This window comes from Candoia aspera, chromosome 3 (genome assembly GCF_035149785.1).
Source record: "Candoia aspera isolate rCanAsp1 chromosome 3, rCanAsp1.hap2, whole genome shotgun sequence".
NCBI lineage: Eukaryota > Metazoa > Chordata > Lepidosauria > Squamata > Boidae > Candoia > Candoia aspera.
In genome coordinates, this window is record NC_086155.1 from 115,748,689 (window position 1) to 115,772,775 (window position 24,087).

Below are 24,087 nucleotides of genomic sequence, written 5' to 3' on the forward strand. Positions count from 1 at the left end.
ATTAGGAATTAAGATGGATAACAATTCTGACTGGTACCATCCTTACTGTTAGGAGGGAATACTGCCTTTGGCACAGATAGAATTAAAATTCGTAGCCTTGTCTATACCTTCTCTATGTAACTTAAAAGGTTACTTGTTGGTTTCCTTATTTACCTTTCCAATCCAAAAAGACTCTTGAGCAGCTTACATTTTCATGTTTCAATACGAAGATTAAAAGGAAAGGGGGGGAAATTATGTGAGAAAGTATAAAATGGTATCTAGAATGATGTGGGTGTGCACTGAAGTAGAAATCTATGGGTTGGTAATAGTTACATGTTATGCTCCAAGGCATAGTGATAATAAAAGAACAATGGATGAGTTTGGGGGAAAATTGTGCAACGTTTTGAATGAATATAATCCAAGCAAAAAATTATTCTGTTGGATGACATGAATAGGTGGATGGGAACAAGGTACTTCCTCCTTCAATTAGGAATACACATCCAAAATATTGCTTCCACTTTTCTGTCACCCTAGGTAGATCAGAGTGACCACATTCATTGTATATGAAGCAACAGTACTTTTTAGCAAAGTATTACTATGAAAGTAGTAGCAAAAAGTAGTAGCAGAAAAGATGGTGGCTGTGAGCGAACACTGTTCACCGCTCTGAGGGGGTGAGCTCCAAACTTCTAAATTTGTTACCCCAGCCTACCTGCCTGCAGGTAGCTTGGGGGTGTATAATTCCCCCCTTACCTGACAGGTAGGTGTGGGGTTGGTTGGAGCCCCCTGGATGGAGCGGTGGGGACCAGTGGGTCCTGGTGGGGTGTGGAGTTGGAGCAACCTGGGACCAGAGCTGGAGCCCTCCCTTGCCAGAGCTGTGGTGGTTGGAGTCCCTATCGGGACCACTCCTGGAGACCCCCAGATGAAAGGGGCTGCATCGCCATATTTCGACGGTGACGGGACCCAGCAGACACTGGCGGCATGGAGATCCTGGCGATGACGGGACCCAGGGGAGGTCAGCGGTGCAATGGGCCTTGGGCAACTTCTGGAGTCATGGCCGGCGGCACAGTGGATCTGGTGGTGACGGGACCCGGGGGATATCGGCGGCACAGCAGGCCTTGAGCGGCTGCTGGAGTTGGAGCCAGAGCTATAGCCAGGAAGTTTGCCGGAGCCACTGAACAAACTAAGGTGGCGACAGCCCACCTCGACAGTTGTGGTGAGCAGTGGATGCCAGTGGATGCCGGCGGCGCTGTGGACCCAGGTGACAGGGTGTCTCCTGGCATAAAATTCAAATGGACCGATGACAGAAGAAGCCACACAGCCACGAACCGGCCTTGAGGACGCACTGGGCTTGGGTGACAGACTGGTCACGATGACACTGATGATGCAGTAGGCCTAGTGTTGCTGCCGGGGCTGTTGACCGGATTGTGCCCGGAACCTTGACTGGAGCCCCCCAGATGAAGTGGGGGGCGTTGGTTCATCTCTGCAGGCAGGGATACCGGTGGTGCAACAGGCCTTGGTGGCATTGGTGTGACTGGGGCGGCCCCTGGATAATTGGAATGGGTCAGTATCTGGCAGCTTTAGAAGAACTGGTCTGTGGGCGTAAATTTTAAGTTTAAGATCTGAGAATTTAGGATTTAACTCTGGCCATCCCTGCCCCAACCTTTAGTCATCACTAGCTTTGCGAAAGTCCCTCCAGGGTGAATGGGGTACTCCCGCTCAAGTGCGAGAGGCATGAGAGGGAGTACAGTTACGGTTGAGAATGAATGTATGGAAACACTCACCTCCTAAATGAGAAGCAGGAGGTGAGGAGTAGCAGATGGTGCGCCCCCTCTTGACTAGTGAGAGAAGCTGGGGGGGCATAGGGAATGAGTGGGTGGGTGATGGTGGGGCTCTGACAGTGCAAGAGCATGAGCTGGTACGCTCAAAGGGCCTGCCATCACACTGCAACCGATTGCGCGTGTGAGTGAGGGAGTGAGCTTCTGAATGGAGGAATCTCTATTTTCAACCAGGGATCTTCATAGTCCAGGATTGGGGGCTAATGGACTGCAAGACTTTGGGGATTGTAGGGCAGGACCAAAGATCGAGGTGGTGATGGGCCAGGGACGTTATGACGGGAGCCGGAGGGTGGGCCATCTACAGGGAAGGTGCCCTGGTGTTTATTACCAGTGGCGTGTTCTGGCCCTCCATGCTCAGACCAAGGTCCTGGTCAGGAGATCCCTGGTGGCCCTGACCTCTGGCTGCTGCTTTGTAATGCCAGGTCAGTTAACAACAAGGCCCCCCTCATCTGCAATTTGATTGCAGAGGAGGGGGCTGACCTGGCGTGCACTACTGAAACCTGGCTGGGCCTGGAAGGAGGTGTCCTTCTTGCAGAGATGTGCCCAGCTGGGTTTCGAGTATGGCACCAGCCGAGACTTCAGGGCAGGGGAGGAGAGGTGGCTGTTGTCATCCGGGAATCTCTAGTGGCCTTCAGGGGCCCTGCTCCACCAGTGAGATCCTGTTTTTCAAGTTGGGTTCCCGGGAACAGTTGGGGGTGTTGCTACTGTACCAGTCTCCCTGCTGTGTAGCAACCTCCCTGCCTGAGCTGTTGGAGGCTGTCTCAGGGTTGGCGGTGGAGTTCCCCAAATGTATGGTTCTGGGGGACTTCAATCTGCCATCCCTGGGACAGGCCTCGGAGGCAGCTTGGGAGTTCATGACCACCATGGCGGCCATGGACCAGATTCAGATTATTCGGGACCCAACTCGGGACAGTGGCCTCACCTCGGATTTAGTTTTCTTGTCGGAGCAGTGGCAACATGATCTGAGGGGAGCAATACATCTTTCCCCTTTGTCATGGTCAGATCATGCCCTGGTGAGCCTGAGATTCTCCTATGCCACCCCCCTCTGCAAGGAGGCAGGACCCATTCAACTGGTCTGCCCCTGGCGACTGATGGACCCAACAGGGTTTCACAGGGAGCTGGGGGTTATACCCAAGGATCTGCTGCATGGTCCAGTGGAGGCCCTGGCGGCTGCCTGGAATAGGGAGGCAGCCGGGGCCTTGGACAGGATCACGCCTATGTGGCCTCTTTTATCCCATTGAACCTGACACTCCCCATTACTTACAGAGGAGCTGAGGGTTCTGAAGAGGATTAAGAGATGCCTAGAGTGCCACTTGAGGAAGACAAAGACCGAATTCGACCGAACACAGGTTAGAGCTGCTATTAAGGCCTACCTTGTGGTGGTGAAACATCAGTATTTCTCTGCTCTTATTGCATCTGTGGAATGCCACCTGGTGGCCCTGTTTAAAATTACCCAATCCCTTTTGGGGAAAAGGGATTCGGAGATCCATCTACAGGGCCGAGCTGAGGAGTTTTCTGGGCATCTGCAGGCAGGGCTGCAACTGGGGGGGGGGCAACCGGGGCATGTGCCCCGGGCGCCGTGCTGGTGGGGTGCCAAAATGAGTGCTGGGGGGGCGCCAAAATGGGCATGGTATCCAATTTTACCCTGGGTGACACAGACCCTAGTTGCGGCCCTGTCTGCAGGATAAAATCACTCAGATCCATTCCAAGTTGGACTCTGAGCGTGAGGCAGTCTGTGGAGATGCCCGGGGAACCTTCTTACCTGGGGATGGTTTGATCCTGTTGAGCCCGAGGAAGTGGACAGGATCCTCTGGACTGTAAATGCCACCACTTGCCAATCAGATCCATGCCCCTCCCAGCTGGTGAAGGCAGCTTGGGAGATGACGTGTGGTTGGGTCCAGGCAATGGTGAATGCATCCTTGAGAGAGGGGGTATTTCCAGCAGCCTTTAAGGAGGCACTGGTGAGCCCCCTCCTCAAGATACCATCACTGGACCCTAATGTACTGGACAACTTTTGTCCAGTCTCCCACCTTCCCTTTTTGGGGAAGATGGTTGAGAAAGTGGTGGCGTTGCAGCTCCAGAGGATCCTGGATGAAACAGATTATCTAGACCCCTTTCGTCAGATTTCAGGCCCAGATATGGGATGGAAACGGCATTGGTCGCACTTATGGATGACCTCTGGTGGGAGCTGGATGGAAGCAGTGCATCCATCCTTGCTCTTCTTGACCTCTCAGCGGCTTTCGATACCATTGACCATGGTATCCTTTTGGGTCGGCTCAGGGAGTTGGGGGTGGGCGGCGTAGTCTTACGCTGGTTCACCTCCTTCCTCCAGGGCCCATCCCAATCGGTATTGATAGGAAGCGAGAGATCCAGCCCATGGCCCCTCTTTTGTGGGGTGCTGCAGGGCTCAGTACTCTCTCCGCTCCTTTTTAACATCTACATGAAACCTCTGGGTGAGATCATCCATCACCACAGGATGAGGTATCATCAATATGCAGATGATACTCAATTATATATCTCCATCCCGGGTGAAGTAAGTGATGCTGTGACCACCCTCTCCAGGTGCCTGGGGGCTGTGGGGGTCTGGTTGGGGAACAACAGGCTTCGACTGAACCCTAGTAAGAGAGAGTGGCTGTGGATTAATGGCTCCTTGGATTCTGGGAAATTGTCATCTTTAGTGCTGGATGGGGTTGCACTGCCCCAGACAGACCCGGTGCATAACTTGGGGGTCCTCCTGGACTCACGACTCCTGCTCAAAGAGCAGGTGGCAATTGTGGCCAGGAGGGCCTTTGCACAACTTGTGTGCCAGTTACACCCTTTCCTGGACCAAGAGGCCCTTCGAATGGTCACTCATGCCCTGGTCATCTCCCATAGAGACTACTGTAATGCTCTCTACATGGGGCTACCCTTGAAGAATATCCAGAAGCTACAACTGGTCCAGAATGTGGCCGTGCGGGCAATCTTGGGTGTCCCAAGCTTTGCACATGTCACACCTTTGTTACGTGACTGGGTTCCAGTCTGCTTCTAGGTCCAGTTCAAGGTGTTGGTTATCACCTATAAAGCCCTACATGGCATGGGACCAGGATATCTGAGGGACCATCTCATCCCTATTACATCGACCCACCCCACCCGATCATGCAGGGAGTACATGTTGCGGACCCCATCTGTAAAAGAATTCTATCTAGTGGGGTCCCAGAAGCGTGCCTTCTCTGCAGTAGCTTCCGCCCTTTGGAACATCCTTCCCCCAGAGGTGAGACAGGCCCCTTGCTCCTGGACTTTCAAAAAAGACTAAAGACCTGATTTTTCCAGCAAGCTTGGAATGGGAGGTTGAATATCCATACCTGGGGATGGCTAGCACCCTAGAGTGGTTTTTGATGGACCTATTACACTCATGGACTGATAAGAACTCTCAGCTATCTGGACTCCATCATATGTTAGTTTAGTGTATTTATTGTATTTGTAACTGTCTTGATTTTAACTTCATTTTTATTGTAAACCGCCCAGAGTCCCTCCTTGGGAGGGAGATGGGCGGTGATAAAGTTTGATAAATAAATAAACAAATAAACAAATAAACATAGTATTACAGAAATTACTGTGTTCTCTTCTAACACAACATAAAGCTAAGGTGCCCACCCAATTTTAGGTCTACAGCTCCTAATCAAGGCTGGGGAGTACCAACATAAAGAATAACATTAACAAGCCTGAAATAATAAGAGAATAACGAGCTACAGAAAGATCTTGCAAACTATTACAAGACATTAATGCCAGCTTTCCATACACTGCTGGGCGTCTTAGCATTCTACTTCACTCCAACTTCCACTATCTTTTTCAATGGACTTACACTGTACAATGGGTCTGTCAACATCACAATTATCATTTTGCATCCAGCTCTATTCTACAATATCTGTGTTACTGTATTTTAATGCTGACTGTAGAAGATTTACAAGAAACAAAATAAGAGCTGTTTTCAGAGTCACATGTCAAGAAGTCAAGACAAAACAAATCTTCCATGCCCCAAGGGTATGTAAGTTGGTATCCAGAGCAGTCAAAGTAGAAAAGAGAGCAAAGTGGGAGCAAGCTACTCTATACAGTCAAAGCATTGAGTGTCCTTGCTGCTGTGGAATTGATGGTCAATATTTAAATGCTTGAGAGTAAAAGTGGCCCATCCTGGCATAGCTGCCTTCTCAGAGGAAGAAGAAAAATCAGACAATCCCACTAAGTCTTCGGCACCCATGAATCAATCTAGACCCACCTATGCAACCCCAAGAATGGTCCCAGACAAAACATAAGGAAAAGCATTGCGGGGATGAAGGTCTACTCGAGAGAAATCCAGTGTGTCTGGATGACCTTAAAATCAGATCTGAGTGAGCTTGAATGAGCACCCACTGAGTGTAGATGGGATAGCAGCAGCAGCAGCTTCTAGAATATGTCTCTTCTTAAGAGTAGCTGTTCATTGAAAGCAGTATCTTAGTCTTATGTTAGTTTGTCAGCACTGATTATCTGACAGTCAGTGTGCCCTCCTTTTGCTGCCTGGATCTTGAATTTTGATTTCCAGAGCCTTGTCTGAATCTTGGACTGGTGTTCCTTTTGACCTCTGAGTCTATTTGCTGACTACTCTTCTTGTGTCTCTCTGGCTATGAGTAATTCCTTTGCGGAATAAGACCTTGGACAGTATAATTATGCTTTGCTGTTCCCAAAACCTGACATAGGCCTATATAAATATAGTTAGGTAATAAACAGATAGAGTAAAGGTAAAACCAATAACTGAAAATGAAAGTGCCTATGAGAGCAGGAGAACGTTGCTAGAAATGGATAAAAAGCATCAATTTGAACTGACCTATTTAGGGATAAGTAAGAATTATTAAATGCAGAATAAATGAAGTCAGAATCCATATCTAATGGACAGCTTAAATTGGAATATAATAGGAACCAAAATTTGTATTATATAACTATAAATAGTTGTAATATAATTGAATTCTTCAGCACATTCTGCCCTACATTTAATAAAGTAGAGCAACCAGACTTGGGGCTGCAAAAATCTGGACAACCACTAGACGGTAGCAAAGTGATACAGCCTGAGAAGGGACCAGAAAATGTAAACCTTTTTACACAAGGTACTTTAAGAAACGAAGAGTGAAAATAAACAAACCAGGGTCTGAAGTTGCATCTTGAGATCCTGCTTGAGAGCAACCTGGCATATTTGTGTTGCAAGTTGCAAGCTTGAAGAAGTTAAAGCATTGGAACAGGGCACAGCGACCTTCAGACACTTCAGCTCATGCCAGAGGAAGAAAAATTGCCAGATCAAAGAAAGGAAGTGCTGCAATGGAAGCTGACAGGGAAAACTTTTTATCCATAACAACACTTTAACAGTGCCGCCAATTACTGAGAAAATTGATGGCCAAATAGCATATTGAGGTTAAGCAGCTTGACAATTCATTTTATTTTTCTAGGTCGCAATCATTGGTTTCATTTTAGGTATTCCAGATGTGATAATGGGAATCACATTTCTGGCAGGGCAAGCCTTGTAGCAACATTGTAGTACCTATTAATATTAAAGTACATTACAGTAGTTTGGCACATGCTTTCATTAAGCTCATTTCAACTTTAAATCTGTTCTGTGTGCTGCATTTGTATCTTGCTGTCAATTACCCAAAAAACAGAGAACAGACTCTGTAGAAAACCAAGAGGGAAGAAAGAGAAGAGGGAAAGGAGTGGTAGGGATTGAGTAACTGTGTATTCTAAACTTTGGAGTTTCAGGGGAACTTAACACTCCTTAATGAGGATAATTTGGCACCAAACCACTACTGCTGCATACTAAGTTATGCTAATGCAGTGTTTCTCAGCCTTGGCCACTTTAAGATGTGTGGACTTCAACTCCCAGAATTCCCCAGCCAGCTAATGCTGTGCTCATGAAAACAATGGCACAAACAGGTTGAGCAGGAAGCATCAGGCACCTCCTCTGCCACTCCCCCCCCAAAATTGCACAGAAGGAACAAATAGGTAGGCACACTTCAGACACCTCAGCTTATGCCAAAGGAAGAAAAATTGCCAGGTCAAAAAAAGGAGGTGCTGCAATGGAAGCTGGCAGGGGAAACTTTATCAGTAACAACAGTTTTAACAATGAAGCCAATTACTGACAGAGCTGGCAGCCATCCCTTTAATGGATGAATTCAAACATAATTGAGACAGTTGTCTGTCAAAGATGCTTTAACTTTTTACTGAGCAGGGGTTAGGCTTGAGGGTTGAAATGGCTCCTTCCAATTTTATAATTCTATTATTCTATGTATGGGCCTGCAATAAGTTGGTTTGGGCTTTGGCAACAGGTCCTGGCCTACCCTGAGCCAAGCGCTGCAGAAGAAGTGGAAATGAAAGAATGCCACTCTTCCTATTTTCTTATTTTTGCTTTCCATGCAAGAGAACCTGAGTCAGCCACAGTATAATCTCATCTGTTCATTCAGTGAAATAGTGACAGGAAATTTTCCCCTCCCCACCCTGTGGGAAATGGAAACTCCACAGAGCAGCCTCTGTATAAGAGACTGTCCCTCTACCACCACCCTCAGGAAGGAAAGGGGGGCTTGAATAAACGTTCCTCTATCATAAGGCGGAGGGGAGGAAGGGGAGCCCTTTTCTCCCTGAGTGTAACGTTCTCCGTTGGTGACAGGCTTCCCTTCCCTATGAATAGGCAGGACAGAAAGCTTCTCCGCAATCCTGAGTTGCAATTTCCTGGTCAAACTTCAAGAGGGCTTACTCTGCAGATCTGCTTCCTAATGGCTGGTGCTTAAATGCTGCTTTCTGGACGTAGCTGGCACTTTTGTGTGCAACCCTTTGTCTGTTGTCAGAAGAGGAAGCAGCGATGTAGAGACAATGAAGTGTGCTGCAGCCAGAAGGGGGAGTTATTGCAGTCCTGGTTCATCCCGGGTTTTCATGAGTTACTCTTTGTGTGCATATTCCTGGTTCCTCACAGATCCCCGCCCTGTGGACTTTTCTCTTTATTACTCTCTCTGCAGTGTGGCACTGCTGATGCATTAAAGTACATCTTGCCAACACCTTAGCCCAGGGATAACTATCTTGTTTGTCAGCTATTTTTGTTTCTTGAGAAATGTGCCAAGAGGCTTTCTTGCCCCAGAAATCCAATCTTTGTTCCAGGAAACACAGCTGTAATGTCCATTGTGGGCAGCTGAGCCTCTAAACAACGTGCATGGCAAAGCTGCAAAGTCTTCAGTTGCAACTGTCCCAGTGAATTTTTACCCAGAGAAAGTTCCCTGGGGAAATTTGCCTGTTTTATTCATTAAAGAGACTCTAAGAACCTATATCTGGCAAGAAGAAAAGTGATGTCTTGACCCCCTCATGCAGTGATCCTGAGCTGGGTCTCAGGGTGCCCCAAAACTACTGTTTGTCAGAAGATAAAAATATCCTAGATGCATTCACTTGTCATTGTACCCAGTCTGGACCTGGGGAGTTAAGGATACAAGAGGAAAAATGGTTACTGGTATAGCTGTGCTAAATGAAAATCAAAGTCTTAAGCCATATCTTCTCTTAATATTTCTATGATTTTTGTGTATTTTAAATTAATTTTCACACTTCGTTTTGCCTCTACATGTTCTAGCTCTTGTGTGTTTACTGTTTTTGAAGGCAGAGTAAGAAATGGTTGATACTGATACTGATGCAATACTACTGAGCATTACTTTGATGCAGAAACATTTTATTTTAATTGCTCATTAGGCAGAGAACAACTTTACAAAGTAGGAAGAAAGTCCTTCTGTTGAACGAACAAGAAATGTATTGTTAACAGGGCATGAACTTTAATCCTCAGTTATTTTGTGGTGGCAGATGAATGCTTTTCTTCTCTTCTCTTCTCTTTCTGTACATCTGTGAGCCCAGCTGAGTAACTAAAATCTGGAAGTCATCCCATCACCTTTAGAAGAACATTTGTCTGCTAGATATGACATGAGCCCTCTGAAAAGAATGGCAATTCGCCATTAAAAATATTTGTGTAACCCAAAGAAAATAAAAGCAAGCCAACCAATACTAGGTTAGAAGTGTGTTTGGAAAACAATTGTGTTTCATGGACTTTGTCTTGATATTTATATGGATCTAGGAAAAAACTAACAGATTGATTCAATATAGGGTTGTTTGACTGATAATATTTTTAGAGGCTTGAAAGTGGATTGTTTCAGCTATCTTGATGGATCATAAATACTGATTGCGTAATACCTATCATTGCCTCTTTTTGAAGCAGCATGTAAAGTTGACACTCTGTTTTTCTAGAGGCAAAAATGAAATACATTTACACACCATGAGCAATATGGTAATCCTTCTTTCTGACCATCTTCAGGTCTAAACAGCTGTAGTTTAAATGTGCTGTCCCAGCAGACTTTATTTCTAACTATGTATTACGATCCCACTGAATCTCCAGTTAGATCATGTGTATACTGGCGTAGAGCCAAGTACAAAAATATACACATCTGTTACTACTAAGGTGACTAAGAGGAATCCTTCCCTTTTACTGTTGGGAAATGTCATGTTTCTGAAAACTTTTAAAGGTCCAGGAACCCTTCATCCAGAATAGTTTACAAATAATCACTCTGATGCCTTAATATCACCTAAAAAATTGAGAGTACAGTCTTATGCATGATTACTAAAAATGAGTCTTACTTAATTAAGTGAGGTTGCTTCTACATAAGTAGGTATAGTGTTCCACTCTTAGAAACTGATGTACTCGTAAGAGTCATGTTATATACAGTATATCAGAGACAGGAAGAGTGAGCTGTGCCCATCCAAAAGCACCCTTTGGGGGAAAAAAGCCCTTTGTAAAAATAGTTTTCAGTGTATAGTAGTGTGCTCCTCTAGCCTTTCTCCTAGCTAGTTCTCCTATCTTCCTGGTTAGAATAATTATGCAATGTGCAGTGGAAACACCAGGGTTTCTCAGCCAGGGTCCCATGGAACCCAGGGTTCTGCAAGAGATCACTAGGGGTTCCCTGGGAGATCACAATTTATTTAAAAAATTATTTCAAATTTGGGCAACTTCACATTAAAAAGGTAAGTTTCATTCTTTATTTTTAGTTTGAAAACACTTAATGCACATATACAGGGCTACCCATGAAACAAATATAATAATTTATATATTTGAGCCTGAATGTGCAGGGGTTCCCAGAGTATAAATGTTCTAGCACATCATGAGCAGTTGTAAAGGGAGCAATATCCTCTCCCCATGAGCCATGATTTGCCTCTTTCCATTTAAGAGCTAGTCCCTAACTGTTCTTGAAGCCAAGATAGGGAGTAAAACAAGTTGTTGTTGTGTGGTCCATTTTATCTGGAAAGACTTTTCCTGTTTTTTTTCAGTGAACAGTACTAGCAATGACAGGCATGAAAATTATCCAGCAAGTGTAAAAATAAAGTCAGGAGTTTGTTGTTTTTCTAACTCAGAAATATATCTAAAATCATTATGCTTTTTTAAAAAGTTCTAAGCATTTAAAAATTAAGTGCTGAGTGCTGTCATCCAGCCTCCTGGTGGTGGTGATTTTTTCTTTAATGGAAATGTAGAATATAATGCTAGTGGTGAGAGATAAAGCTGATTATAGTACTAATGCAATTTATTGATGCTTGGAAGGCTTTTTGATATATTAGGGCTGTGCAGCGATCTGGATTTGAAAAGGAAAAGGTGATTTGGGGTGCACATGTTGCACCAATTGGCAATACCTTAAAGAAGCTGCCTCTTTTTGCAAGCTTGCTTAGCCATCACAGAGTCCTAAGAAAAGACATGCCTGATTTCACGAGGTGCTATGTGGCATAATATACCTGCTCTGAATCACCTTTTCTCCTTTGAATCTGATGGTTTCCCAGCCCTGATCCATATACACCTTTAAGCAAGGCTTCAGGATCACATTTCTCCTATTCCTGTGTGAGCCTCTTCCTCTCTCAGAGTAGGCCTTATGCTGGTGCAATGTGGTGTGCAGCTGCTTAGAAAAACAATGCTTTCTCCTGTACTGTAAAGAATTCTAATGTGAAGAGATGACAGGTTCTTGTGTGTAACCTATAGAACAAAGTCTGGGGTGGGCTGCAAGCTAAATTGAGTGGGATTACCTAACTGAAGGAGGTCATGGAAAGTATTTACTTGTGTATCTGTTTGACTGATAGTCTGCTCTCCCCTGCAAAATGAACCCTGGGGTAGTTATTCCTTGACCTCCTTCTTGACTGAACGAGAGCCCCTTTATCTAATCTGGGTTTGTGTTTCTTCATTCAGTCTATGGCTGATACCAGATGCTATTTTAAGTCTTGGACAGCTTCTTTGGATTTCAGTTCTTCAGGATTTTAGCCTCAGGTGGAACACTTTTATACCTTGGGAAAGAAGCTGACCTAATATGCCTCTATTTTAAGATTAGGCCTACCGTATGTATTGTAGTGTACCTCTTGCACGGGCTTTCCACTCACCAGAACGATCATAAACGCAGTGTATTTGCTTGCTGATACTGTCAGCTCTTTAACTGAATATGCAACCAGGCACATTCACATTCCCCAGGGAACAAGAACATTTGTGCAGTAGCCATTTGAAGTAATGAACAAAGTTGTACTGTGTTAGTTGAAGAAAGAAGTTGTTGATCAACAATGTGCAGATAAAATGAGCTCCAAGCCCTGGCCAAGTACAGCTGTTTCTCCCCATCCCCAGAGTAAAGGGCAGTCCCTACAGGCTGCAGTCCTACTCTCTACAGAACATTTGCCAGTATCTCCAAGCTGAAGAGAAAGCCTGGAATATAGAGCTTAGCACCTCTGCTTTGCATGAAGAAGATCCCAGGAAAGACTCAACCTTAAATCCTGGAAAATTCCGGAGCCCATGATTGGACTAGTTTAAGGCAGTTTCCCATTTTAGAATGTGAGACATTTTCCCTGAAAAATGTGTACTTGTGATCTTTATGCAAAGGTGATGTTACCAAAAAGAATCCAATGCATTCTTCAGATTTTTGTATTATGTTTCTGTTATGGAATATGACATTAAGCAACAAAGGTACCCTGCCCCCAAAATGGACAGGTGTCCTCTAGAAACTACACATGCAAATTATGGTCACATCCTACACTGTAATTTTGTTCAGTCCTGTAACAAAGCCTGCGATGTCCACGACTAAATTGTGATTTCTTTTACTAGTGAATATAATGTTCCATATGTGTGCCTATAGCCAACTGCCCTTTTCTTTAGATTTTGCCCCATTATTGGGGAGGGCAATCTAACAAGTTTACATTGATTTACTGATTTTGTTTTATTTTAAAAAACTTATTTTAAAAGTCTTTGTCCTGTCTGTCCTGTATATATACTACATTCTCCCAAAGTGAATGCTAATCTAATGCTAATCTGGTGTAAAATACTGAAAATTTAATATAGCCCACATCAGCAGGAAATGTGGACTATATTATGTAATGCAAGCCAAATTGGCAATGGATGAGTTGCAGTTTAGCCAAATGCAAGCTGAATTCAGAAGGCAGCACCGTACTGTAATAGGCATCAAATGAATCTAAATTAGTATGGGAAAAGGCAACACCAATCTTAATGCAAGCTGAATGATGAAGCTAGTCAAGTATCCACTGGAAGCAATGTAAATTAATGCAGAAGTAGAGGAAGAATTTGCATAGTCTAGATGGGAGCAATAGCACAGAAGATTATTCAGCCATACCCAATAAATTTGTAGACACATGAGTTGGCTTCTCTATGAGTTTAGCCATGATTATTGCTCTTTGAGTGAGATGGGCGGTGATGAAATTTGAAATATAAATAAATAAATTATCCTATTTTCATACATGGCACCTTACTTCTGGTTTGTTTCCTCATTTATCCATGAGCTGGTTATACTATATTTGTAAGATTCATTCATGCTTTCATTATCCAACTTTCCCTCAAAAGCTCACAGCAGCATTCGTAGCACTTCCAGCTCCAATTTTTCTCCAGAACAACTTAGGAAGATAGTTTGGGTTGAGAAATAGTGGAAGAAGTGAGCTTCCACGCCTGAAGATAGGCTTGGACCAGACTCTTCCCAGACCTAGTCCAGTCCTTAAGTGCACTTGCCAACATACCAGATGAGGATCAGAAATAGAGACAGTGTGCCGCACAGAGTGAACCACAAATATTATTTATTTATACTTATTTGTCCTCCCCAACATGCATTCTGGCTTCTAAAGCTTAAAGGGAGAGATTCCACAAAGCAAGACAGCTGAAAATGAAGCAGCATTTTCCATTTCACCCAACTAGGAACATAAGACTACAGTAAGTTCAAATAATTAGTAATAGTGAGCTACCTTTCAGCTTGTCATTTGCCACAGGTGGCAAATTATTCTATAGCAAGAAAAAACACATGAAGTTGCAGTTTGACATGCATTTCTCTAAGCCACTGAGTTGGATAGATTGGACTCATTTGGCATTATATTAAGTTCTTTGGACTTTCTTCTTTTGCCTTATGCTATATTATGAATCCCATTATGAGATAAGGATCAGTCAAAGGTTCACACATTTCAGAAAAGGCATATGTTTCCTTTTCTGGGTGGCTTTATAATTCTCTCCTCTGGCAAGTATGAGGAACTGAACATCCTTTCAGAATGATTTTTTCCACAGATTTCTCTTTAGGCAAAATGCAACAAAGAGATTTTGAAAATGCAACTGCTGTGTGTAAGAACAACCCTTGCCTTCAGCACTTAAATCACAGAAGAAAAGACCTGAATTGGATCAAGAGACTTCTTAAAAAATAAAACTCTGTTCTGTATAAGAGCAACTCTTGCCTTCAGCAATTAAGCAGCCTTTGAACATGGCATACTGTGTTTTAGAGAAAAGCCCTTGGTTTCATTCTTTCTGCAACTACCACCCGAATCCCATTACACGCTGTGCGTTCTGGTGCTTCATGTCTAAGCAATTTCAAATATGTCTTTGCAAGTGTTAGCCAGCTGAATATACATGTGTTAGTCACCCATACTTTATTCACATGGTCAGCCTTGTGAGGTAGTCCAGACAGGAAATACGACCAGATGAGCTAATTCTACTGTATTGTAAGGTTACATTAACAGAAGTCTGAAAATACAATTCTCCCCCGTCACCTTTACAGCCCAAGAAACTAGGGAGGGTCAAGCCCTTGGCGCCAGGTGCCAGATTAACCTGATAATGAACCTCACCAGTTATTCCTACAGTGAAGAAGTTTTGTGGAAAACCTCTCTAGCTCTCTTGTATGAGCATCAGGAATGTAAGGAGACACATGTGAAAAATTGGTTAAGTTAGGTGGATTTTTCAGGAGCCACTAGCCACAATTACTCATGTACACCCTCAGAATCCCAGACGACCAAACCACAGAGAAAGACCATCATGTTTGTTCCATACCATTATGAACTTCTTAATGGCCAGGACCTTTTGGAAAGAGGATGCAGCAATGGATGACTTGGGCTGACCCTGCAGGTAGGGTCCAGCATACTCCAAATGTAGTATTGAGTCTGATCCTAAAGATGTGGCATAACAAACTTGCTTTATATACAGTTCTAACAGCCAGTTTCCTCTTGCCTAGAAGTTATAATTGCAATTCATTGGAAATTATATGAATGATAGGATTCTTATAGTATCCTACTAATTTTTCAGATTCGATTGAATAGTCGTGGACTTATCTATTCTGTGGGCTTGTTGCTGGCCTCAGTTTTTGTCACTGTAAGTATATCATCCTTTTATTTTATAAAAAGCAATAGTATCCATATTGGCAATGAGGGGGAAAAAAATCCAAAATCCACAGAGGCAATACCTGTGGCTGATCTTCAAACTATGTTAATACCAGTTTACATGTATAGATGAAATGAGGGGGAGCATTCAGACCTGCAAATTGGATCTAATCAGATTGTACCAAGGATGAAAATGAACATTTTTTAAAGTCAGTGTGGCTGAGAAACATAACATGCAATATTATAAATCTGTTGGATTGTCCATACAAGCATCTCTTTATCAATGAACTTGGGCCAAACTGTTGCTATTGGAAGAGGAAGTACTGCTGAGAGCTTTATAAGGGGTGTTAATGCAGAGAAGATGATTCACATTGGTTGATGGATACGGGAGAGCCAGCTCTAGATTTATATAGTAGTAATGGCTTCCTCTCTATTTCTAGGTGTTTGGAGTTCATTTGAACAAGTGGAAGTTGGATAAGAAGCTGGGGTTTGTGTGCCTTTCCCTCTATGGAATCTTCTTGTGTTTCTCCATCATGACAGAATTTAATGTCTTCACTTTTGTAAATTTGCCTATGTGCAGAGATCACTGATCCTATGGACATCCTGCTGAGAGGCAACTTCCTTCTGTACCAGTGCAATATGAAAATGGTTGGCATTTCCAAGCAGTATGAGGCCCCCCGTGAAGGCTGTGAAGTTCACTGGGTCCTCTTCTTGTCTTGGCTTAGTCTCTTTCTAAGCCATCTTTTCACACATACAGACACTTACCTGGAAACCACCTATCTTGATGTGAAGATTTACGAATTCAGATACTCTGATGGGCAGTCTAACTTTTACCTGGCCCTGAGCCAGAGAAGCTGAACTATTACAGGTTTTTTTTTAACTTATTTGATGGAAGACTAATTTATGAATTGAGACAATAGCTAAGATACAAAGAAGAGGGTACATTGCATTGACTGCTTTGTGAGAAAAATGAAAGGAATTTATTTCTTTTTTTCTTAAAAAAGCTTCCTTGCAGCTTATTTACTTTGCAAAATACTGTGTTTCATTGGATGATTCCAATGTTACAAACAGTGCTGTGAGAGCTGAATTCCAGGTACTTATTAACAAGAATGGACCTGTACATTTTCAGAAATGGTACACAATGACTTCCTTATGGGAAGTAATGTATCCCTGAAAGAGATTTGGGAAGAATCTTAACTGAATTCAGACTGTAGAGTTGAACCTTGCTGCCATTTTATTCTTAACAGCAGAATGTGATCACGAGATTGTTTAGAATATTTCCAAGCAATAGTTTTAGGCCTACCAGCCCTGGAAGGCTCATGGGATAGAGTCCTGGTTTTTAACTTGATTATTGCCAAGAAAACTACATGGATGTATCCATGAAGTCACCAGGAGCCAAATGTGACTCAAAGGAGATTTAACTTTTTTTTCCCTTTTAATTTAAAATGCAATGCCTGAACTAATCTGTTATGGGTTCTCAATATCTATTGAGAATATTTCCTTAGCACTTTTAGATTGAAAAGTACTTTATGACCCTCCCTTTCCTCTTTATCCTGGCAACAGTTCCTTAAGGTAAGTCACTAATATTCCCATGTCTTAAAAAATAGTGAACTACAGCTGAGAAAGTAGGTGCTCCTGCACATATCAGCTTCAGGACTGTGTTAAGGTCTGAGCCAAAATTGTTCTGATTCAAGATGAAACTCAGATTTTTGGATCATCAGACCATCTATCAATGTATGGAGATTGGAGAAGAGGAAATGGATGTAAAAGGACATTATTAGTTGAGAAGGGAACATAAGCACATGGCACATGTTTTAAAATAATTAGTTGTAGACACTGGTTGGTAAAAAGCATATTTTGCACATGTATTATTGCTGATGTTATCATTTGCCATTCTGCGAAGGATACACTGGACCTGGGTGGGCATGTTATTTGTTTTTCCTTTCTTATCCCACTGGGCAGTTTGCTTATGCAAGCCCTATTTTAGGAATCTTTGTTGGTGGCTTGTTCCTGTTATTTATCACAAAATTGCATAGCACTTATTTTTAGTTTTCTTGAACCCTGGACGAGAGGATTAGATTCTGACAAGCTGGGAAGGCTATGAAAGAGTCCCCATTCAGTATTCCATTGGCTCTGCTGTCTTTAATGTGATTTGCTCTGTTCACCCTGGAAATCCTCAAGACACCTCAGCTTCCATGTAGACCACGTCCATCACTATTACATCTTCAGGGATAAGAGCTGCATTCTTGACTGTCCTAGTGACATTTAGGCCTAGGCTGTCCTTTTTGGCTTTATGTGATATGTGTGTGTGTGCTGTGTTTTATTCTGTTTTTATAAGAAGCGAACTTTTGCTAGGCAAATATACAAGGTAGATTTTATCTATATAATCCACAAAGGTCATTCTTAACAGAAGAATAGCAAGCCGATGCCTGGGCATAAACACACATTTCAGAGTTAATCAATCTACCCACAAACTTATACTTTAGCACTTCCTTATTTCAAATGAGTTTCTTTTTGGGATTGATAGTATGAAATAAAATACTCTGATCTGCAGTCTCTCTTCATCATAGCACCTTGTTTTCTCTTATGGCTTCCACAATTAAGTTTCCCTTTGATCCTGAGTCATCCACATATATGGCTAGTTTGTGGTCAACCAGATAGAATAAATGTATTACTATATACTTACAGTTTAACAGAGAAAGGTTTGCTCTTTCTCCACCTCTTTCTCATACACACACATAAACATCACTTGCCATTTGCTCCCTCGTGCACATTTTTAGTGTTTTCAGTTCTGTGTCAAATAAATGCAATAACATTGTCAGAACTCTTAGGTTCTTATACTAATTTAATATTCTAATGTATTCTGAGGAACTATAACTGTTTCCAGATTTTCTGTCTTTTGTTGATTAACTACAGAGCATCTATCCTGACAAGAGCCAGTTTGGTGTAGTGGTTGAAGGCAAAGGACTAGAAGCCAGGAGACGGTGGGTTCTGGTGCTTCCTTAGGCACAGAGGCCAGCTGGTGACCTTGGGCCATTCACTGTCTCTCAGACCTAGGAAGAGGGTAATGACAAACCACTTCTAAAAATGTTGTCAACAGGGAAAAAAAACTGTCATGGTGTTTTTGTACACTGCAGAGAAATTCTGAGTTTTAATCTGGGGCAAATAATTGGTTCACATGGGGATCTGGCACGTTTTTAAGCTTTAAATTGACAGTATACCCTTGCATAGGTGTGAAATACAGAGAGAAATAAATAGTGGCAATGATTGTCTTTTCAAAGATGTTTGTCCACCGTTACTGATTCTTTTCATTAAGGATTGCTTAATATGCTCCTATGAAATCTTAGGATTCTTGTAACACGTTGTTTTTAACATCTGCTATGCCTTCTTCATTCTGTTTTTAAGTATATGATTCATTATGGTTACTCAACACATTTCCTTTGATCAAACCATTTTAGTATCCAGCAAAAAAATATTTTTAAAACATTCATCATTACCTCTTCCTCTTGGTTACATAATAGATTGTATATAGAAATCCATTTCACATCAACTATATGATGAGGGTGGGTTGTTCCCATTGTGAACACAACAGTTTATTGGTGAGACTTTTATACTGCTTCAGTCTTGACCAACTCTAAATGTTCCCCTTGGAATTTTCTCTAACTCCCCCCCTCAAAACACAAAGTCTTTTCAAAAGAAAATGAAACACAATGAAAGGAGAGCCTGAAATATCACCATGTCCTCAGTACATACATCGCAACACCTTGGAGGTAAAAAATAATATGGGGTGGTGGGGAGTGTGACTGCTAAAAATCTGGGCAGTGCACAGTGTCGCTAGTGTCAAATTCTTCACTTTGCATCACTTTCCTTATGGGAGGTGAATAATACCAGACTAAATTTGTATCATTGTATTAATGGAACACATGTTCAGCTCTACAACTATTCATTCAACTCAATAACAGTAACAGACTAATTGGGGAATAGATTAACATTTAAAGCCAAACGTTAAATTCAGAGTTTACCCTAATTCTAACAACAAGTAGAGGAAGGTGGTGGCTATTGCCTAGTCTCTCCTCTCAGCATCTCCCAGCATGGCATATCCCACTAGCCCACCTTCTCGCCGTCTTCTCAGTGCCTTCATTTGCCTCCCACCCCTCAGCTGCCACTGCCAAGGCCCTGACCCAACAAACTGTCTCATCCCAGCACTTTTCCTCCTTCCGGTCATTGCACTGATCCCTGGCTGCCTATACTTGATCTTTCCTTCACTTCCTGACCTCCTCTCAGCCACATGCCCCAGCATGGCACATCCCAGCTCCTTTATTTTAAAGTTAAACTTCATGAAAGAATCTTCCCAACTAAGCTGTGAACAGTTTTGTTTCATTTACCATGTCATGATCTGGCCCATATTATTGTCCTGGAGAAACGGTGTAGGCTGAAATGCATTGCGGTCTGACTTCAGTTGGATATAGGCAGAATCAGGGAGAGAAAATAGGAGGAGGAAGCAAATACAGGTAGTCCTCTGTTTACGACTGTAATTGGGACCAGGAACTCCATCGCTAAGTGACATGATCATAAAGCAAAAATCACATGACTGTGCCAACTTACAATGGCAGTTCCAGCAGGAGTCGTTAAGAGAATCATACATGGTCATTAAGCACAACATCATGTGACCACAGCTTGTGACTTCCTGCTGGCTTCCCCATTGACTTTGTCAGAAGCCAGCAGCGAAGTTGCAAATGATGATTACGTGACCACAGGACACTGCAATCCTGGTTGTAAACCGCCCAGAGTCCCTCCTTTGGGGGGAGATGGATGGTGGCAAAATTTGATAAATAAATAAATAATTGTGAGCCAGTTGCAACTTTGAGGACTGGCTGTAAGTCTCCTCATTCAGCACCATCATAACTTTGAATGGTCACTGAATGAGTGGTCACTAAGCAAGGATTACCTGTAACAAGGTTTTCAATACAGAGTAGGCAGTTCTTGACTGCAAGAGAAGAGGTGGTTGTGAGTCTAGAGCTCTTGGTTGGCCAAGAATTTCCCTCCATGATGCTGTTGAATGAGTGTCTCATAAGGAACAGCCAAGAACTCAGTAAAAGGGACTATGCAGCATGACCCCCTCTGTCTCATGAGAGAGGGTTGCACATATTCCCCACATACATACACTTCAGGGGAGTATTGCTTGGAGTGACGAGTAAGCTCAGATGTTAGACTTCTCAGAGCAATTGGTGCAACTTCCATAGGATATGCGATTACTTGATTAAATGTTCTGGCCATTTGATTCAGTCTTTGAAGGGTAGCTCAGTCTACTAAAATAGCAATGGAAACTAAATACTAGTAGGATAGCTGGTAAAGTCCTGAAACTTTATTGCTAGAGGTTCTAGTTTGAGACACACACCCTCACACACCCACACCACTCATATACTACAGGATAGCATCCTGTACTCAAGTCTTAAAGTTAATGGTACAATCTTCTCAGGCAAGACATACTAGAAATAATGGGAGAAGCTCCCCCTGTCTTCCTTACAGGTAGAAAATTCAGCTTTTGATTTAGTACTAACTTCCACAGAGGAAAAGGCTGAGTTAGTTTCTCTTTAAACCCTCCCCCCAAAAGAAGTACAATAGCTGTTTTTTCTCTATGTAAATTTGCTAGCAACTTGTAATAAAAATGTTTTAGCCCATAGTACTTCCTTCTCTGGCTTTATTCTTAATTAATTAGGAACATAATAAAAATATTAAGGCATTTTTAGGGACATGTTGGAGATTATGTGAATTTATTTTATATGAGAATGTAATATTTAAAAAATAAAAAGCAATAAAAGATGGGACAAGAAGATATTGTTTAAAACATAGATTTACAGTAATTAGTTCAGTCTTCTCCGTCATAAAAGTGGAAATGTTTCAGTTTTTGTAGCTCTTTGGATGCTCCAAGTTAAGTGACATGTTTATTTTCATTTTTTTAAACATAAATAGAATCATGACATATTCATTTTAATTTTTTTTTGCTGTAGGTTTAAACTATATATTGTATGTTGAAAGTTGATCTTATCTCATTTTAGGCATTGATGTTTTATAAGAATAGTATAAGCTGCTTTGTTTTGTATAGCCTTGATAAAATAATTTTTCCAGAACACACTGGATTCAATAAAACCTGCCTACTGGCACTTGCGATACTATCCCCCTTGATCTGTTTTTCAGTACCTGCCCTCTTCTTCCTTTTGTTCAAGGATGCTGTAATTGATGGTATCAAAGGCTGCTGAGACGTCTAAGAAAACTAGTAGATCCACATATCCAGTGGGGATCCCAGCTTAGATCATTCACCAATAATCAGTCTCTGTCCCATTTCCCTGCCCAGTTGCAATAGGTCCAGATAAATTGCATCCTGGAGTTAATGATGAACTGAATAAGTGAATTTAGGAGTTGGAGAGAAATTAAAAGTGGAATGCTCAGCTGTGTTTATGAGGCCTAAAGCAACTTGCCGACAATTCATTTAACCCTATCGGCAGTGATGGCTTGACAGCAGCCCTTAAGTGTCACATCCTGAAGCCAGACCTGAGGACAATCCTTGTCCAGACCCCAGGCTCCTTGATAACAAGCAGTTTCAAATGTTTTTCCCCCTTTTGGATCATAATTACATGTAACTAGAGACCATGCTATAATAGTTATGACAACTCAGTTGATATTTTATGTTAATTGGTGGATAAAAAGAAATTCTGTGGCCTCACCTGACCTTAGGTGAGGAGAAGTGAAAGGTATGAAGCCTCTCTGTTTGCATTCATGTCATCTGTTGCAGTTATATGTGGCCCTTAAATGCGTAAGGAACAAACTTTTGGAATGTCAGGTTAGGATTACCCACTGTAGCCAGAGTTCTACAAAATGAGAAATCACTACATCCATCCTACAGGAAAAACTGAAGGTCTGGCTTGGGAAGACTGCTGAATTGGTGAGTTATTAAGGAGAAGAAACTATTAGACTGATTTATTTAAAAAATAGAGAAAAGCCAAAGGAGGAAAAGAGACAATCCCATACTCTTGTCAGATTTCCCTCCCTGAAAACAGTTAATCCAAAGAACAAGAATCTAAGAGCTGTGACTGACAGCATTTATTAGAAGGAAGGTTAATGTTACAACATAAGAATCCCAGCTACTCTCAAACGATATGCGGAATATACAGGCAATTTAGCTCAACAAAACTATTGTTGGTTTCCTGCTACTTTTTCTATTTAGAGGGATAGAAGCTTGACTCTAGGCTGTACCTCTTCCCTGTTTTGATCACTGTCATTCCTGTCAGTGTGAGTGAAGCCTGGTGTGTTTATCCATCTGCCCAATTCATGCGTATAGATAAGTGGAACTCACTGTCTCTCCACCAACTGCTTACCTCACCATGTATCTTTGTTTTTCCAGCCTGATTTCAGAAGAGGACTGGGATATTAGGCAGGAAAACATGTCATTCTTCTCTCTAAATACCCCTTCTTCTGTTTATATTTTAATGAGATAACTACACAAGCAATAAATGTGTTGCCCTGTCGTTATAGTTTGGTCTTCAGCAAGAAGCTTAAACTAGCCTAGTGGAATTCTTAAGGTATTTTTCCCCATTGTTAACAAATTACGTATGGGACTCCTCTCATTTTCAAAAACACTTTGCTACATAATATAATAAAGTGGGTAGAAATGCTGTTCTAGGAACAGGTCACAAATCCTCTAGGCCAGTGTTACTCAGCCTCAGCAACTTTAAGATGTGTGGACTCCAACTCCCAGAATTCCCCTAGCCAGCATGCTCTAGGTTATGTATCTTTATTATTTTGTCAGGCATAATCTCTGATAAAAGAACTGGAATGAGCCAAACAGGTAATACATTTAAAGTTAGGAGAAAAGCAGAAACAGTAGGGATCCAAAATTGTGTAACTGTGAGGTAGAACAAAGAAACTGAAGATGAAAATAGCAGTCTTCCACAAGTTCCTAGGATCCATTGCTGACCAGATAATAAAATGAATTATTTCTTTACAAAGAGGGTAAGAAGTGAGCATACCTTTATTGGGGAAGACATATAAACTTTAAAAGACCATTCCCAAGCATAGGAAACTCATGTCCATTTTTTTTTACAATAACACAAGAAAAGGCACACATCTTTCATATAAAAGCAATCACCAAAGGTGTACACTTAAACAATCTCAGGAATTAGAGCAGAATTAGAGACAACTCCCTTCCATTGGTAGAGGCAATTCTTCAAGGATCTTTTTATTATTATTATTGTTATTCATCCTTGACACATACTAAACGGAAATGTGAATTAAAATATTTTAGTATATTGATATGTTTCCATTTCAGGCAGTTCTGTTGGAATTAAAGCTGCCCAATCACACATCAAAGAGATTAAAACTTCTTTCCTTTCTCTGAAATATTGTGGATCTTACAGAATATTTATTTATCAAATAACAGTGTGATATTGAGCAATAATTGTATCTTGTACTTGGCCATTCAAACTTTCTGTCACAAATTACAGAGCTCTAACATATATATACTATTTCTTATATATATGTATATACAGGTATACATTCATAAAGCTTCCCCCATTACAGAAGTAAGACATTTGTATAATTG

General features: G+C 42.0%; 1 protein-coding gene across 1 annotated transcript in view; it reads left to right on the forward strand.

Moving 5' to 3' along the window:
• SLC24A3 (solute carrier family 24 member 3) overlaps nt 1-17,353 on the forward strand; it is a 48,277-nt gene extending 30,924 nt beyond the window's left edge. The window contains exons 13-14 of the mRNA XM_063298691.1: nt 15,415-15,480; nt 15,929-17,353. Of these exons, the coding sequence (XP_063154761.1) occupies nt 15,415-15,480; nt 15,929-16,078 (216 nt within the window). The 3' untranslated portion in view covers nt 16,079-17,353. The remainder of the gene's footprint in view (nt 1-15,414; nt 15,481-15,928) is intronic.
• The last annotated feature ends 6,734 nt before the right edge of the window (nt 17,354-24,087 follow it).